General features: G+C 36.2%; 2 protein-coding genes and 1 long non-coding RNA gene across 11 annotated transcripts in view; 1 reads left to right on the top strand and 2 right to left on the bottom strand.

The window, feature by feature from the left end:
* Nucleotides 1–1,630: 1,630 nt before the first annotated feature.
* LOC122079844 (cell number regulator 2-like) lies at nt 1,631–2,787 on the bottom strand (the record flags this gene model as incomplete). The annotated part of the gene is made up of 5 exons (XM_042646596.1): nt 1,631–1,752; nt 1,860–2,072; nt 2,196–2,267; nt 2,389–2,448; nt 2,766–2,787. Coding segments are annotated over 5 exons (489 nt in total), but the record flags the coding sequence as incomplete, so codon positions are not given.
* Nucleotides 2,788–6,257: 3,470 nt separating this feature from the next.
* On the top strand, nt 6,258–9,088 carry LOC122079987. Of its 5 annotated transcripts, none has more exons than XR_006140577.1 (5): nt 6,258–6,784; nt 6,933–7,047; nt 7,113–7,160; nt 7,279–7,461; nt 8,796–9,088. It is a non-coding gene; the product is annotated as an uncharacterized LOC122079987 (long non-coding RNA). The 5 variants fall into 5 exon arrangements; XR_006140576.1 differs by having other exon boundaries at nt 6,276–6,784; nt 7,383–7,461; nt 8,786–8,940; XR_006140574.1 differs by having other exon boundaries at nt 6,292–6,784; nt 7,383–7,461; nt 8,796–8,940.
* Nucleotides 9,089–9,486: 398 nt separating this feature from the next.
* The window catches only part of LOC122079986 (putative zinc finger protein CONSTANS-LIKE 11), a 13,140-nt gene continuing 10,408 nt past the window's right edge, over nt 9,487–12,218 (bottom strand). For 2 of the 5 annotated variants that reach the window (XM_042646810.1, XM_042646814.1), the window contains 3 exons: nt 11,521–11,688; nt 10,097–11,412; nt 9,487–9,989 (listed from right to left, as the gene is read on the bottom strand). The gene's annotated coding sequence lies outside the window, so the exon portion shown is untranslated. Of the gene's footprint in view, nt 9,990–10,096; nt 11,413–11,520; nt 11,689–12,075; nt 12,174–12,218 lie in introns of all 5 variants that reach the window. The other 3 variants (XM_042646812.1, XM_042646811.1, XM_042646813.1) reach the window with 3 other exon arrangements.

The following is a 12,218-nucleotide window of genomic DNA, read 5'->3' as shown; positions in this document are numbered from 1 at the left end:
TTAACTCATATTGTATCATTGACAACATTTTTTTTCCTGCATGCATGCCAGCACAAATGCAGAAGCTTTTCTTATGGCTGCCAATTATAGGGAGTGGCATGGGAAAATGTGAGAGCAGTAATGATGAAGAGATGGAAACCTTAATTAGGAAGTAAAAGACGTGGATTGGATAAGGCCTATTCGTACGGTCGTGAGTGGAGCCCATTTGTAAGACCTTGACCGCGAGGAATGCTTCATGGTAGAGGATCAGAATTACTTTCATTATTTTTCATTATTTTGGAAGAGGTTTACTGCCAGGTTGCGAGGCCCTGCTCCGTTAGGGAGGCTAACAGGGCTACAGGAGTATACAGGGGCATCCAAGAAGAAGGGCAGAGTGGTTATTTTACTGTTCTATGTGATAAAGTTTTTCAAATTTTCTTTTTACGAATAAAAAATAAATAAATAAAAAAAAATCAGTAATAATTTTTATTTTTTAATAAAATACATCAAACAGTAAGTTAGGCGAATTTTAGTGCAATGGTTAAGTTGTGCCATCATAAATAAAATGCGACAAAATGCTTTTGGATATGAGAGGGTAGTGAGATCATTTTCAAGTGAAGAGGAGAGGGGGTGTTAGGTACAACGTACCTTAATTTCTTGGGAATTCAGATAAATTTTACCCTAAATTTTTGAACCTTGCCAAGAATTATATTTGAAAAGAAAAAAAGAGGGAAGAGAGAGATAAAACTCACATTTACTTTCGTCTTATTATATTTAGAAAGATTGTTCTTAGAGCTTGCGACTTAAAGGACAAATCTAATGAGATGTAGAAATAATTTAATACAAGAATAATGTCATTTCATGTGAGGAGAAGAGAGATGTAGAGAGGGTGTTAACGTACCCATCATAGTTCATAGTTATCTTTTTCTTTTCAATATACTTCTTGCTTTCCAAAAGTTTCATGTATCAACTTGTAAGTTACATATGGATTGTAGGTCCAATCTCTCAAATGGGATCTTTTGTGCTTTTGTGAATAAAGTACTTTACAATGAAAAAAAATAAAGAATACGTAGGGACTAAGTTTTCCTTCAATTCTATATAAATAACAATTCCTTATTCCTTGGTGATGTGACCATTTGTTCAAAGTTTTTTTTTTTTTTGATAAATAATTTTTTCAAAGTCACAAACACCGTTCTTGAGTTTAATCAACCTGGTAGCACCAGAGCATGCACCAAAAATGCTTCCCAGCCGTCCGAATGTATGGAAAGAGTTGGTGCACTTGAGAGGATCTCATTCCTATTAGATAGCCATGATTGATGTAAAACTCGAAATAGCTATCCTTTAAGTCAAACACAAACCAAGCTGACAAATGTTAAAGAAGGCCTTCCTCTGGATTAGAGAGGAAAATTATGGGTTAACTTATTCGTATTATACAACGAGTGTTATTTTTTAAGACACTGAATGCTTATAGCTATACATGAAATTATAATTACAACAAGGAAAGACAAAGGAAAAAAAAATCTAAAATAGATAGATAAAAATAAATAAATAAAACAAGTGGATCACTTCCAAATATCTATCATATGTAATTTCTATCAAAAATATAAAAAAGTTTCCATGATCATTGTATATTTTCATGATCTCTAAACCATCATTCATCCGGTTCATTCAAATTTTCATGATCTAAACCTTCATTCGATCGGTTCATTCTTCCTTGAACAATTGGAGCCATCATAACCTCGCGATTTTGATTCTCCAAATTACCATGCCATCCTGCAATTTCAAAGAAAAATTAAAAAATATTCAACCTATCCTAATCCTATCATTAAAAGACCATAATTATAATTAGTAATGAAATAGATTGGCTTAAGAAAGAAAACCTATTGACATGTTGAACCCACGACTTTTAAGCTCCCGATATTCTTGACACAATGCACAAGCCTCACAACAACAATGGACAACCCAATCATTACAAGAACTCTCTTCCAATGAGTATTGATACCGCATTTTCGCACGATAGAAAGACGAGTAGATGCAAGGACAAGAAGTTGCATTGCAAATAAGCTTGTAAAGTGTTCCATTTACTCCACAAGCTGTGTTATTTATAACAACTCCTCCAATGTCATAAGACATTTTCTTATGTCATTTAAGAAGTTAAAGATAAGAAAGTTCAATATAATTTGTTTTCCATATGCTCTACTAATAAGAATACTCACAGGAAGATCCTTTATCTACGATCTCAGAAATCTGGCCAAAGGTAATGCATGGACACCAACAGGTTATACAACCTGTGAGATGTTAATTAAAGTATTAAAATCTCCATCCATTAATTATCAGAATAGAAGAGTTGCAGACTTGGAAGAAGAATAGCCTAAAATGATCAATCAAGATTCAAGACTAGTTACTTACAATTGTGAATGTCAGAACCACAATCAAAGAGCTCCGTTGACCAAGGAACCTGACCCTGGTGTTTCTCAGGTTGTGGAACCCTTCCATAACCATTAATGATGGAGGAGTACATAATGTGTGTGTGTGTGTGTGTGTGTGAGAGAGAGAGAGAGAGAGAGAGAGAGAGAGAGATGCAGGTCTGGTGTAATCAAGGATTAAAATATCGGTATCGGTCTTCATATCGGTTGGTCAAAATTAAGATACATATCGGAGGGTATCGTATCGTATCGAAGATACACTAAAATACGCTAAAGATACACACATAAATGGATAGGAAACATTTTTTTAAACACTTTTGCATAAAGAATTTGTTAAAAAAAGCTATTGATAACATGTATTATGCATAAACACTAAATTGAGGGGATCGTACTAAGAATTCAAGGTCTGTAGTTGTCCCATAAATGTAAAATCCTTGTTCCCAACCTTGATTTCCACTTTAGTTAGAGAGAAATATGGCTGACAGCAACTTTGAAACAAAAACCCTTTAAAAAATCGTTTTTTTCTGAAAAATTACCCATATTGACCATTATATGACCGTAGCGCCGATACGTATCGATACTCACCGATACATACCGATATATATATATCGATACTCACCGATACGTGCTGATATATACCGATACGTACCGATTGATACATACCGATACTCACCGATAAGTATCAATACATACCGAAACATACATTTTACCTTTATATTTTTCATAGAGTCGTATCGAGGTATGTCGTATCGTATCGATGTGTATTAGTGGTGTATTGATGCATATCGGTATGTATTGTAGGATATATATCGATACAAAATGATTTAAAAAATTCAATTTATCGTATCGGTGTGTATCGTATCGATCGACTAAATTTAAGATACGTATCGAAGGGTATCGTATCGATATTGGAGATACTTAAAACCATGGGTGTAATTGATTTGGGTTTAACTATATAAATAAATATCAGAAGAAGAAAGTCTCCAGAATATGAAAAATTGAATAACCTTACTTCATGAGAGCTGACTTCATGAGAGAGCCCTTATAGACACTAAGGTGCATGCACACACTGCTTGTATAATGCCTTCATGAGAGAGCTAGCCCTTATATTTGAATGTGGGATTTCCTTATCCACTCAATTGGTAAGGTGACAAGTGGAAAGCCATGAACACAACTGTTTTCAAAGAATTAAGTCATGAGACACGGCGTCTTCAGCTCAACAAAATGCCATATTTCACGGTAACATAACTTATAGTCAGGGAAAATATGCTACCAACGTGATAAGGGGTAGGGAAGCTTTTACGATCCCATATTAGTATATAGAGGTTGATATCATATCGATTTTTTATAGGGATTGATGGGAGTTGATTTGTTCTTGGATCCTTCATCATGTAAGTCAGTTTATGAGATTGAGTTCTTCTAAGACCATATCAACCGATCCTCAATGACCTAAGCGAGAATCCCTAGAAATTGACTACCTATTTCTTGGCTAAAATCATGAAGAGGGTATCGGGCTAAGGTATCTTTTAAAGCCTCATGTGCATCTGTGATTTAGGTGGAAACCGTAGCGGTGGGTTACTGCGCTAGTCTCCCCGAGGATTAATGAAGTATCTCCCTCTTCCTCCCCCCCTTTTTTTAATAAAAAATCACCCTCTTCCCTAATCATGGTTTCAGAATTTGATATTAGGAATGACATCGATCAAGGCTTATATCGATTTGATATTGATTCGGATCACCCTGGATCTGATATAAATACCCTTGGTTTTGATTTTAAAGCCACTTTTTTTTTACCATTGTACCAATTGTCCGTATTAATTCGTTGACATAGTATTGACCAAGAATCAAAATCAGTCAAGACCAATACCAATCCAATCAGAGTGATTCCAATTGATCCGATCCATGCTCAAACCATAGCCCCCCCCCCCCTTTTTTTTCTTGGTAAGGAGAAATTTTAGGGCCGATTTGATAATGTTTCAAGAAACGCGTTTCTGCCGTTTTTGTGTCCAGAAATGGAATAAAAAGCGTTTGATAAAACTGTTTTGTTTTATTTGTTTTCAGAAATAGAAATAGAAATTTCTACATATTTATGGTTCAAGAAATGACCCAGGCGAAACAAGTTCTACTCCTTGTTTCGTCGTTTCTGAAAATGACTCGTGGCCATTTTTTCGTTGGTTACTATCGACTTCCAGAAACATGACTTATCAAACATCTTCAATTCCGTTTCTGTTTCTAGAAATGAAAATTTATGTTTCTGGTGTTTCTTGAAACAGAAACGGCAGAAACATTATCAAACGGGCCCTTATTGATAGATGGGACTTGAAGAGCCCGAGGCATCCAACTTACCAAGATGTAGAAGCCAAGGAGTAGATACTGGCCAAGCTATCTTACAAGTCATCGACAGTGCCATCTGGGCTAAGGAGTGGGCCGTGCCATTAAACTCCCTAGAAATGTAACTAAAGTTACAAGTAGTGAATAGAGAGGCAAAGTGGAGGATGTCACTGAAGATAGGGGCCTCTTGAAGTGGAGGAGCCACATTGTGAGTGAGGTAATTGATCACATCAAAATTATCTGATTCAACCAAGACATGGAGAAGGCCAACTTCTAAGGCATGAGATAGAGTTACTCTAATTGCCATGGCTTCCCCCATTAACCTACTTGATATGGAGCATGCTTCAGATGTAGAAGCTAAGGAGTAGATACTGGCTAAGCTGTCTTACAAGTCATCGACCGTGCCATATGGGCTAAGGAGGGGGCCATGCCATTAAACTCCCTAGAAAGGTAACTAAAGTTACAAGTAGTGAATAGAGAGGCGAAGTGGAGGATGTCATTGAAGATAGGGGCCTCTTGTGGCCAACGGATAAATTTTTGTTAGGCCACAAGGGTCACTTGAGCATGGGTTTGGCCAATAGGAACAATTTGGCCCACCAATTCTTGACTAAAAATGATTAAGCATTTTTTGGGAAAATTACATGATTGTCCACTTTTGGATAAAATCCACATTGTGAGTGAGGTAATTGATCACATCAGAATTACCTGATTCAACCAAGACACGGAGAAGGCCAACTTCTAAGGCATGAGATAGAGCTGCTCTAATTGCCATGGCTTCCCCCATTAAGCTACTTGAGATAGAGAACGAGAAAAAGCGGTTTCACGTCTCCTTTGGCTCGATACACCCACCTTAGGTTGTCAATATATAACTGAAACTGTTTATCGGAATCGAAATTGACCGGTTGTAACCAAATCAAACCGCACCGTAGTAAATTGATCCGGTATTAGTTTTATAGGCCATAATTCTGGTTTTGAAACCGAACCGAACCAGAAAACCGATGGATAACCGGAACCTAATATTAAAGACTTAAAGTGTTTTGAAATTCGATGGGTCTCTACGAAAAAATGAGAGAAAAAAGAAGAAGAAAAGTACTAACCGAAAAGGGAGTTTCACTTTCACATAATCACACTTCTTGATTTTCTAATTTCTAGGATCATAGTTAATTAGTTATAATATGTGTAGTCTTTTATATAGAAAGTATATTGTTCTTGGCAAATTAAATGTATATTGTCTTAACTCTTTAGGAAATTTAACATATGTAGGATTCACACTAATTGTAGGATGCAAACCATTTTCTAAAATGAAACTATTAACCCCATGTAAACCGATTGTGGATCGAATAACAAAAACCAATTAAAAACCGCTATAATCGAAACTGGATGAAAACGATTATGATTTCACCTTATTTCAATCCGGTGTGATTTTGGTTTCACCTTATCAAAATATAAACCAAATCAGTATCAAATCAGAACCAAACCAAATAACCAAAACCACACCGTTTGATACCCCTACACTCACCCACCCGGCCATTTTGGTTCAGCTTTAAATGATTTAGGGCTGGCATGGTCCGATTTACTTGGGCTCACTTTGGTTTCATCAAGACTCATTAATTTCCCAATCCCAAACAAGGCAATAGTACGGTCACAACTCTCAACCTGCAACTCCCAGGCCCAACACAAAAAACAAGAAGGAGAGACGACAGACGAGGTCAATGCAGAAAAATTGAAGGAGGGCTGGATATGGAAAGAGGGAACAGAAGAGAGAGAGGAGGTAAAAGCAGTAAACAAAATTTGAATCTTGTAGACGAGGCTCTGCCGTTCTACACACCATAGCCATTAATAATCCCCACTTCCCAGTCCCCAGTCCCCAGTCCCCACGCCTTCTTGAGAGAGGTTACTCCTCTATTTGGCTATTTATATGGCTTCTCTATCTTTTGAAGAGAACACAGTAATATCGTACAATATATTCTGTGAACTAGGCTTTTCTTGCTTAGCTTAGCGGAATTCCAGATCCGCTAGCGGAGAAGCAGAGGTGTTTCGCAAAAATTCAGGTATTTTGTTTGCTGTTAAGCTAATATGTCTTTAAATTCCTTGTTTGTTCAGGTTTTTCAAACGAATTTGTTCATTCGTTTTATTTCTTTTTCTTACTTAAAAAAATAATTTTCCCCTCTTAATCTTCGTCTTTCTCTCGGATCTCAGGGAACTTACTGTCTCTGTTCGCCATTGTTCTTTGTTGTGGTGTTGGTACTTGGTAGTCGACTTAGAGAGTTACTATCCCTGTAATCCCTCTGGGAATCGTGCTGCTGGTGCGGTGGTAGGGGTTCTCTATCTCGCTGTTCCTTCTCTTTTCACTCATTTTGCTAACAAATTTACCTGCAGATGGTCGAAGGTGCCTTGCTCAGTTGAAGTGGTAGCATAATAAAAAAGGTAGGATTAATATTAGATGTTTTTGTTTAGTTCTCTGTTCAAATTTTATTAGATGTTTCTGTTTTGTCTCTTTTCAAATCTTTGTCAGCTTTCTCATTGAACTTCTCTCTTATCATAGGTATGCCTATGAGGAACCCAAATTTGCTACCTTATCTAATAATCGGAATCCTATTTGAGCGTATTGTTCTTGGGTCTGAACTTTTGGCCTAATCATGATGGCAGACAAGACCGAGTCTATGCATTTAGTTGGCGTTACGATGATCATGTCTGCTTACTCCTCTGGAGGTACAATAACGATCAGGTACTACCTGCTAGAGTGGTCAACCATGTATGAGTGGTTAGTTTTTAGTCATTCTAGACAATTTCTTCTAGGGTGAGTGGTAGCAGGACGTAGGTATTGCAATCTTATTTTCACTTTCTTTTAATATTAACTGTCCATTTATGTTTAGATTAATCTAAATCATTTATTAGTTTTTTATATTGTAATTGATTCCTAGTTTTTAGGATGAAAAGATGACGGATGTGGTTACTTAACTTGTCTAATATTTTTTTATATAAATAAATAATAAAAATCCAATATAAGCAGACTCCTCCTTCGATTCTCTCTCTCTCTCTCTCTCTCTCTCTCTCTCTCAAAATAGAATGAGATAAGAAAAAAATCAACATAACTATTTTCAGGCACTGAGCATATGAGAGACTTGGCCACAAATATCCAAATACCATGTTTACATATTAATCATCAGGGAAGGGATTTGGATTGTAAAGTTTGCATGTATGGCAAAAGACAAATTTGAATTTATAAAGTAAACAAAGCTGTTGAATATCTAGGATTTTATTATTACTTATTGGGTAGATATTATTAACTTATGAGAATTTACCATGTATGCAAATCTTCACTGAAATTGGTAAACAAAACTTCAACTAGACTGGAGAATGGTGAAAAAGAACGAAGAAAGAAGGAACAACCTTGAAGAAGAAGCAAGGAGAGAGAGAGAAAGAGAGGATTGAGATTTCTAAGCGGAATGAAAGGAGGAGTCCACTTATATTGGGATTTTTATTATTTATTTATTTAAATATTAATAATATTAAATAGAGTTGTAACTGTTTACAACTCTGTTAGCAGGATTAACATATTTAACACGTGTCAATCATATCACTTACGTGAATATTCACCGAGTTCCGAACATTCCGCATTCCGATTTTTCTGCATGTACCGTGACCATTTTGCCTTTCTTCTATGTTCAAATTGTTGGCTACATTTTCAGATATAACGATCAGGTATTACCTACTAGAGTGGTCAACCACGCATGAGTGGTTAGTTTTTAGTTCATTCTAGACTACTTTCTTCTATGTTTTCAAATTGCTGGCATCAAGTGATGCATACATTTTTTGTGTTCCTTTGAATGACATAGTTTATGATTGCCTGCATTTTATAGTTCTAACTGATTTGTAGTTAACCTAAAAGACCGGGTTTTGGAAAGCCCATCAAGCATTATCAGATCGTAGTTATTTAACTGATGGTTTGGTTACTGTACTGCTGTGGACTTTCAGTCACGAGCTCCATGAGTTTATGAAATTTATTGACTGATTAAGATCTTATTGGATCTTATTGACACCCTTTAAAGCATACTGCAGATCATAAAGGGTACAACTGCTGATAAATTGCCACGTTCATTGCGCAACCATTGAATGATCGAACTTGGTCTTCAAGACACATTTACTTGATTACGGATGTATGAACTTGTTTATAATAATATTTTTGTGAAACACTTTTTTATTATACTGAAATCATCTTGTTTTCCAAACATGCCGCATTGACTAGTGCCATGATTGATGGTGTATGAACTTGTCTATTGTAATATTATTGTGAACACTTTATTATACAGAAAATCTTCTTGTTTTCTAATAAAATAAAAAAAAAAAAAAAATGGAAGAATTTTCTTATCTCTGTTCTCACACCAGTGGATATGTGAGTGCACATCTAAAAACATCAACAACATAGGCATCATGGGATGGAGCAATCATTTCTCCCCCAGTCCTCCAGAACATTTTTCCAAAAAATTATTCATTTTGATTGAGATGTTAAATAATGAAAACTCAACAGGTCTTGTATCACTCTAAGGAATCAACTATATATATTGGCTTAAGTTGGTTGGGTACCTTTTTTTAACAATCTAGTGCATGAGGTTCCCACTATTCTTTACCCCTTGCTTCGCAGATGAGGCTGTTTCCAAGTTTTAAACCTGTGACCAACATGTTGCAATAGTACAACTTAATCATTGTGCCATAGTACTCGTACAACTTAATATGTAGAGAAGTGATTCACTTGAGGTAATTCTTTCAAAATATGTTTTAATATGTGAATGAGTGATCAAAATGTACAATTCCAATCATAGGGAATGCACCATAAAACACAGATTGTGCAGCTTCTTGATTTGCTCTGGATCAGAATATAATATCACAGTAACCAAAGTAAATCTCAAGGTAGATATGTGAGGCCAATGAATAGAGTTCACCAAAAATTTAAGAGGGGTATCTAATGCTATGCTAATCCCATCTACTTTGCAAAAATCCTTCCACGAGTCCAATGTGATTTCTGGATCCACAGGAGGAAGTCAATCAGCTCAAATTACAATGGCAGTCCCTCTGTTTGATGATTTCCAAACCGCCATAGTTACCCATAATTGAATGCAAGGTTTGAGTAAACCACCATGAAACAGCTAAAGATAATGTTGGACCATGATCTGATAAGTATGGTGTCAACATTAACATTCCGTCCTTCATTCCCATTCCCAATATTTCTTCTCTCCAGTCTATAAACTTCTGTATCTGCATCCAAAGCTTGATTATAGAAATTTTAAACATAAAAAATTCATGTTACAGGTGAGTGACTGAAATTGGAAACATAATAAGAATGGAGAGACAGAGAGAGAGACCTGTAGGTTGTAGTCGCACTTGGGGATGAGAAATGAATTTATTTGAGTAGAGCATCAAACTGGCATCTGAGGACCTCAAGAGAGAGAGAGAGAGAGAGAGACCTGTAGTCCCACTTGGAGAAGAAAAATGAATTTTAGTAGAGCATCAAACTGGAATCTAAGGACAATGGTTTTACCAGGGGCGACATTATCCTACATAACAGTCAGAGGAATAGGAAAGGAAAGGTTAAAGGAGACAGGAAAGTTCCCAGTGCTTAACTTCTTTCCATTTATAGTTTTCTCAAGCTTGCCGGGCTTTTTTTCCTGGCTACTTTCTTGTTCACAGTCTTATGACTTCTCTGCATGATGAGGAAATTCTCCATCACCACAATATTAGCTCAGGTGTTCCATCATTCTCTCACTCACATTCAGTGGAGTTTTCTTTGGAATCTGCATCATCCAACACCATTCAATTTCTGAGGAAGCTAAAAGTTCACAACAGAAGCCCCTCTCTTCATCTCCTTGAGAAATTTTCCACCGTAAGTTTGTCAAAATTATTAATTTATAGCACAAGATTTTCTTAGTCTCTCTCCTACACATCCAGAATCTCTGAACCACTTGAGAATTAGTATCATCAGACGAATCTTGAGACTTGCTTGCCTTCCATTCTAGAAACGGTTGAAGTGGATGTGATGTTCAAAAAATGGGGGAATCATAGAATCATCAGGACTGACTGACTGGAGGCAGCTTTTTCATTGCCACCATATGTACAACTTTAAAGAAACCTCTTGGGATCTCTTATAGGATGATTGAGTTAGAAACATTAAATTTTGAATTTGAAATGCACCACGCGGATAATCAGGGAAGAACTAGGTCCAAAGACATGGGTTCTGTTCACGCAGAAATTTTTTGGAAGGGACAAAAGCCAAGCCTTTATCAGCTGAAGAAGATCCTTGGGCAAATGACCAACTGTTCTGTGCTCATAGTTTTTCATGGATAATGTACAACTTTTCTCAGTAATGCTCTGACGATCTCAACTGTTTTGGCACCCTTATTTATCCCAGAACATTCAGACTGTTACCTCACAGAATCATCCTTTATTTTCCTTGTGATTGATTTTTAATACTTTTTTCCGATGATCTCAATTGTTTCATTGCCTTCACTTGGCGTGTGCACCATTTCATTTGGATCGAGTTTATGCTGAATAATCACATTTCTCACCCCTCACCAGCATCAAAAGATATCAGCTCTTTTTTGTAGGACAAAAGAAGCATATCTTGTTTCATCTAATTATCTATCCAAAAATCAATCAAAAGGACTGCACGAGGAGGAATCCACTGCAATATATTCAGGAAAGGTGAAAGAATAATCAATAAGAATAATTCCATATTGTAACTTAGTGGATGCAAATAACAATATCATCTAACAATACAAACCCTAAGTACCTCAAAGAGCAGGTTGATCAGCACCACCGAGGAACTCCTACCTGCAGTAGCAGAGGGATCCATTCTGTACCTAATAGTTGCTCAGAAAATCCAATTGCGTCAACCTATCTGAAGTCACAAAGTTGTTCTCTTTGTCCGATGAAGGATGCTCAAAATACAGAGGAGGACCTGAATTCCCCAGTCAAGAGAATACTTATTAGAGGAATGATTGTGAAAAAGAAAAATAAGACACACCAAACATCTTTTACCATGACATTATATTCTTGAAGCTATATTTAATTAGTGTAAAATAAATAGCTTAAGTGCCTAAGACAGCAAAAGCAAGCAATAGTGTAAAGTTTTGCTAATGTCATATGAAGGAATAAGAGTATTAGTCATGGAAATATAATTACTACTGTGATGCAAAAACATGATTGGGCTTCACTCAACAGATATGAAGAGTTACAAACATCAAAATACTAATATTAAATGCATTTTTATTTTTATTTTTCAGGAGAAAAATATATTTAAATGAAGAAGCACTCTCTAGCTACGTCTCTTTTTCCATGAGAGTACCAAGTAGCAACAGCCAACGGATATTCTTTATTTTTACATTTCATGTAGGGGAGCATAAAGGAAACTGTGATGCCACCAACTTCTTGATCCTGGCCATCCTGTTCCACATGGCACAGCATAGTTCTTTTTATTTTCTTTCTTTT

The sequence above is a fragment of the Macadamia integrifolia genome, chromosome 5 (assembly GCF_013358625.1).
Source record: "Macadamia integrifolia cultivar HAES 741 chromosome 5, SCU_Mint_v3, whole genome shotgun sequence".
NCBI classification, from domain to species: Eukaryota; Viridiplantae; Streptophyta; class Magnoliopsida; order Proteales; family Proteaceae; genus Macadamia; species Macadamia integrifolia.
The sequence above is the reverse complement of the archived record's forward strand: the minus strand, read 5'-3'. Positions and strand labels throughout refer to the sequence as shown.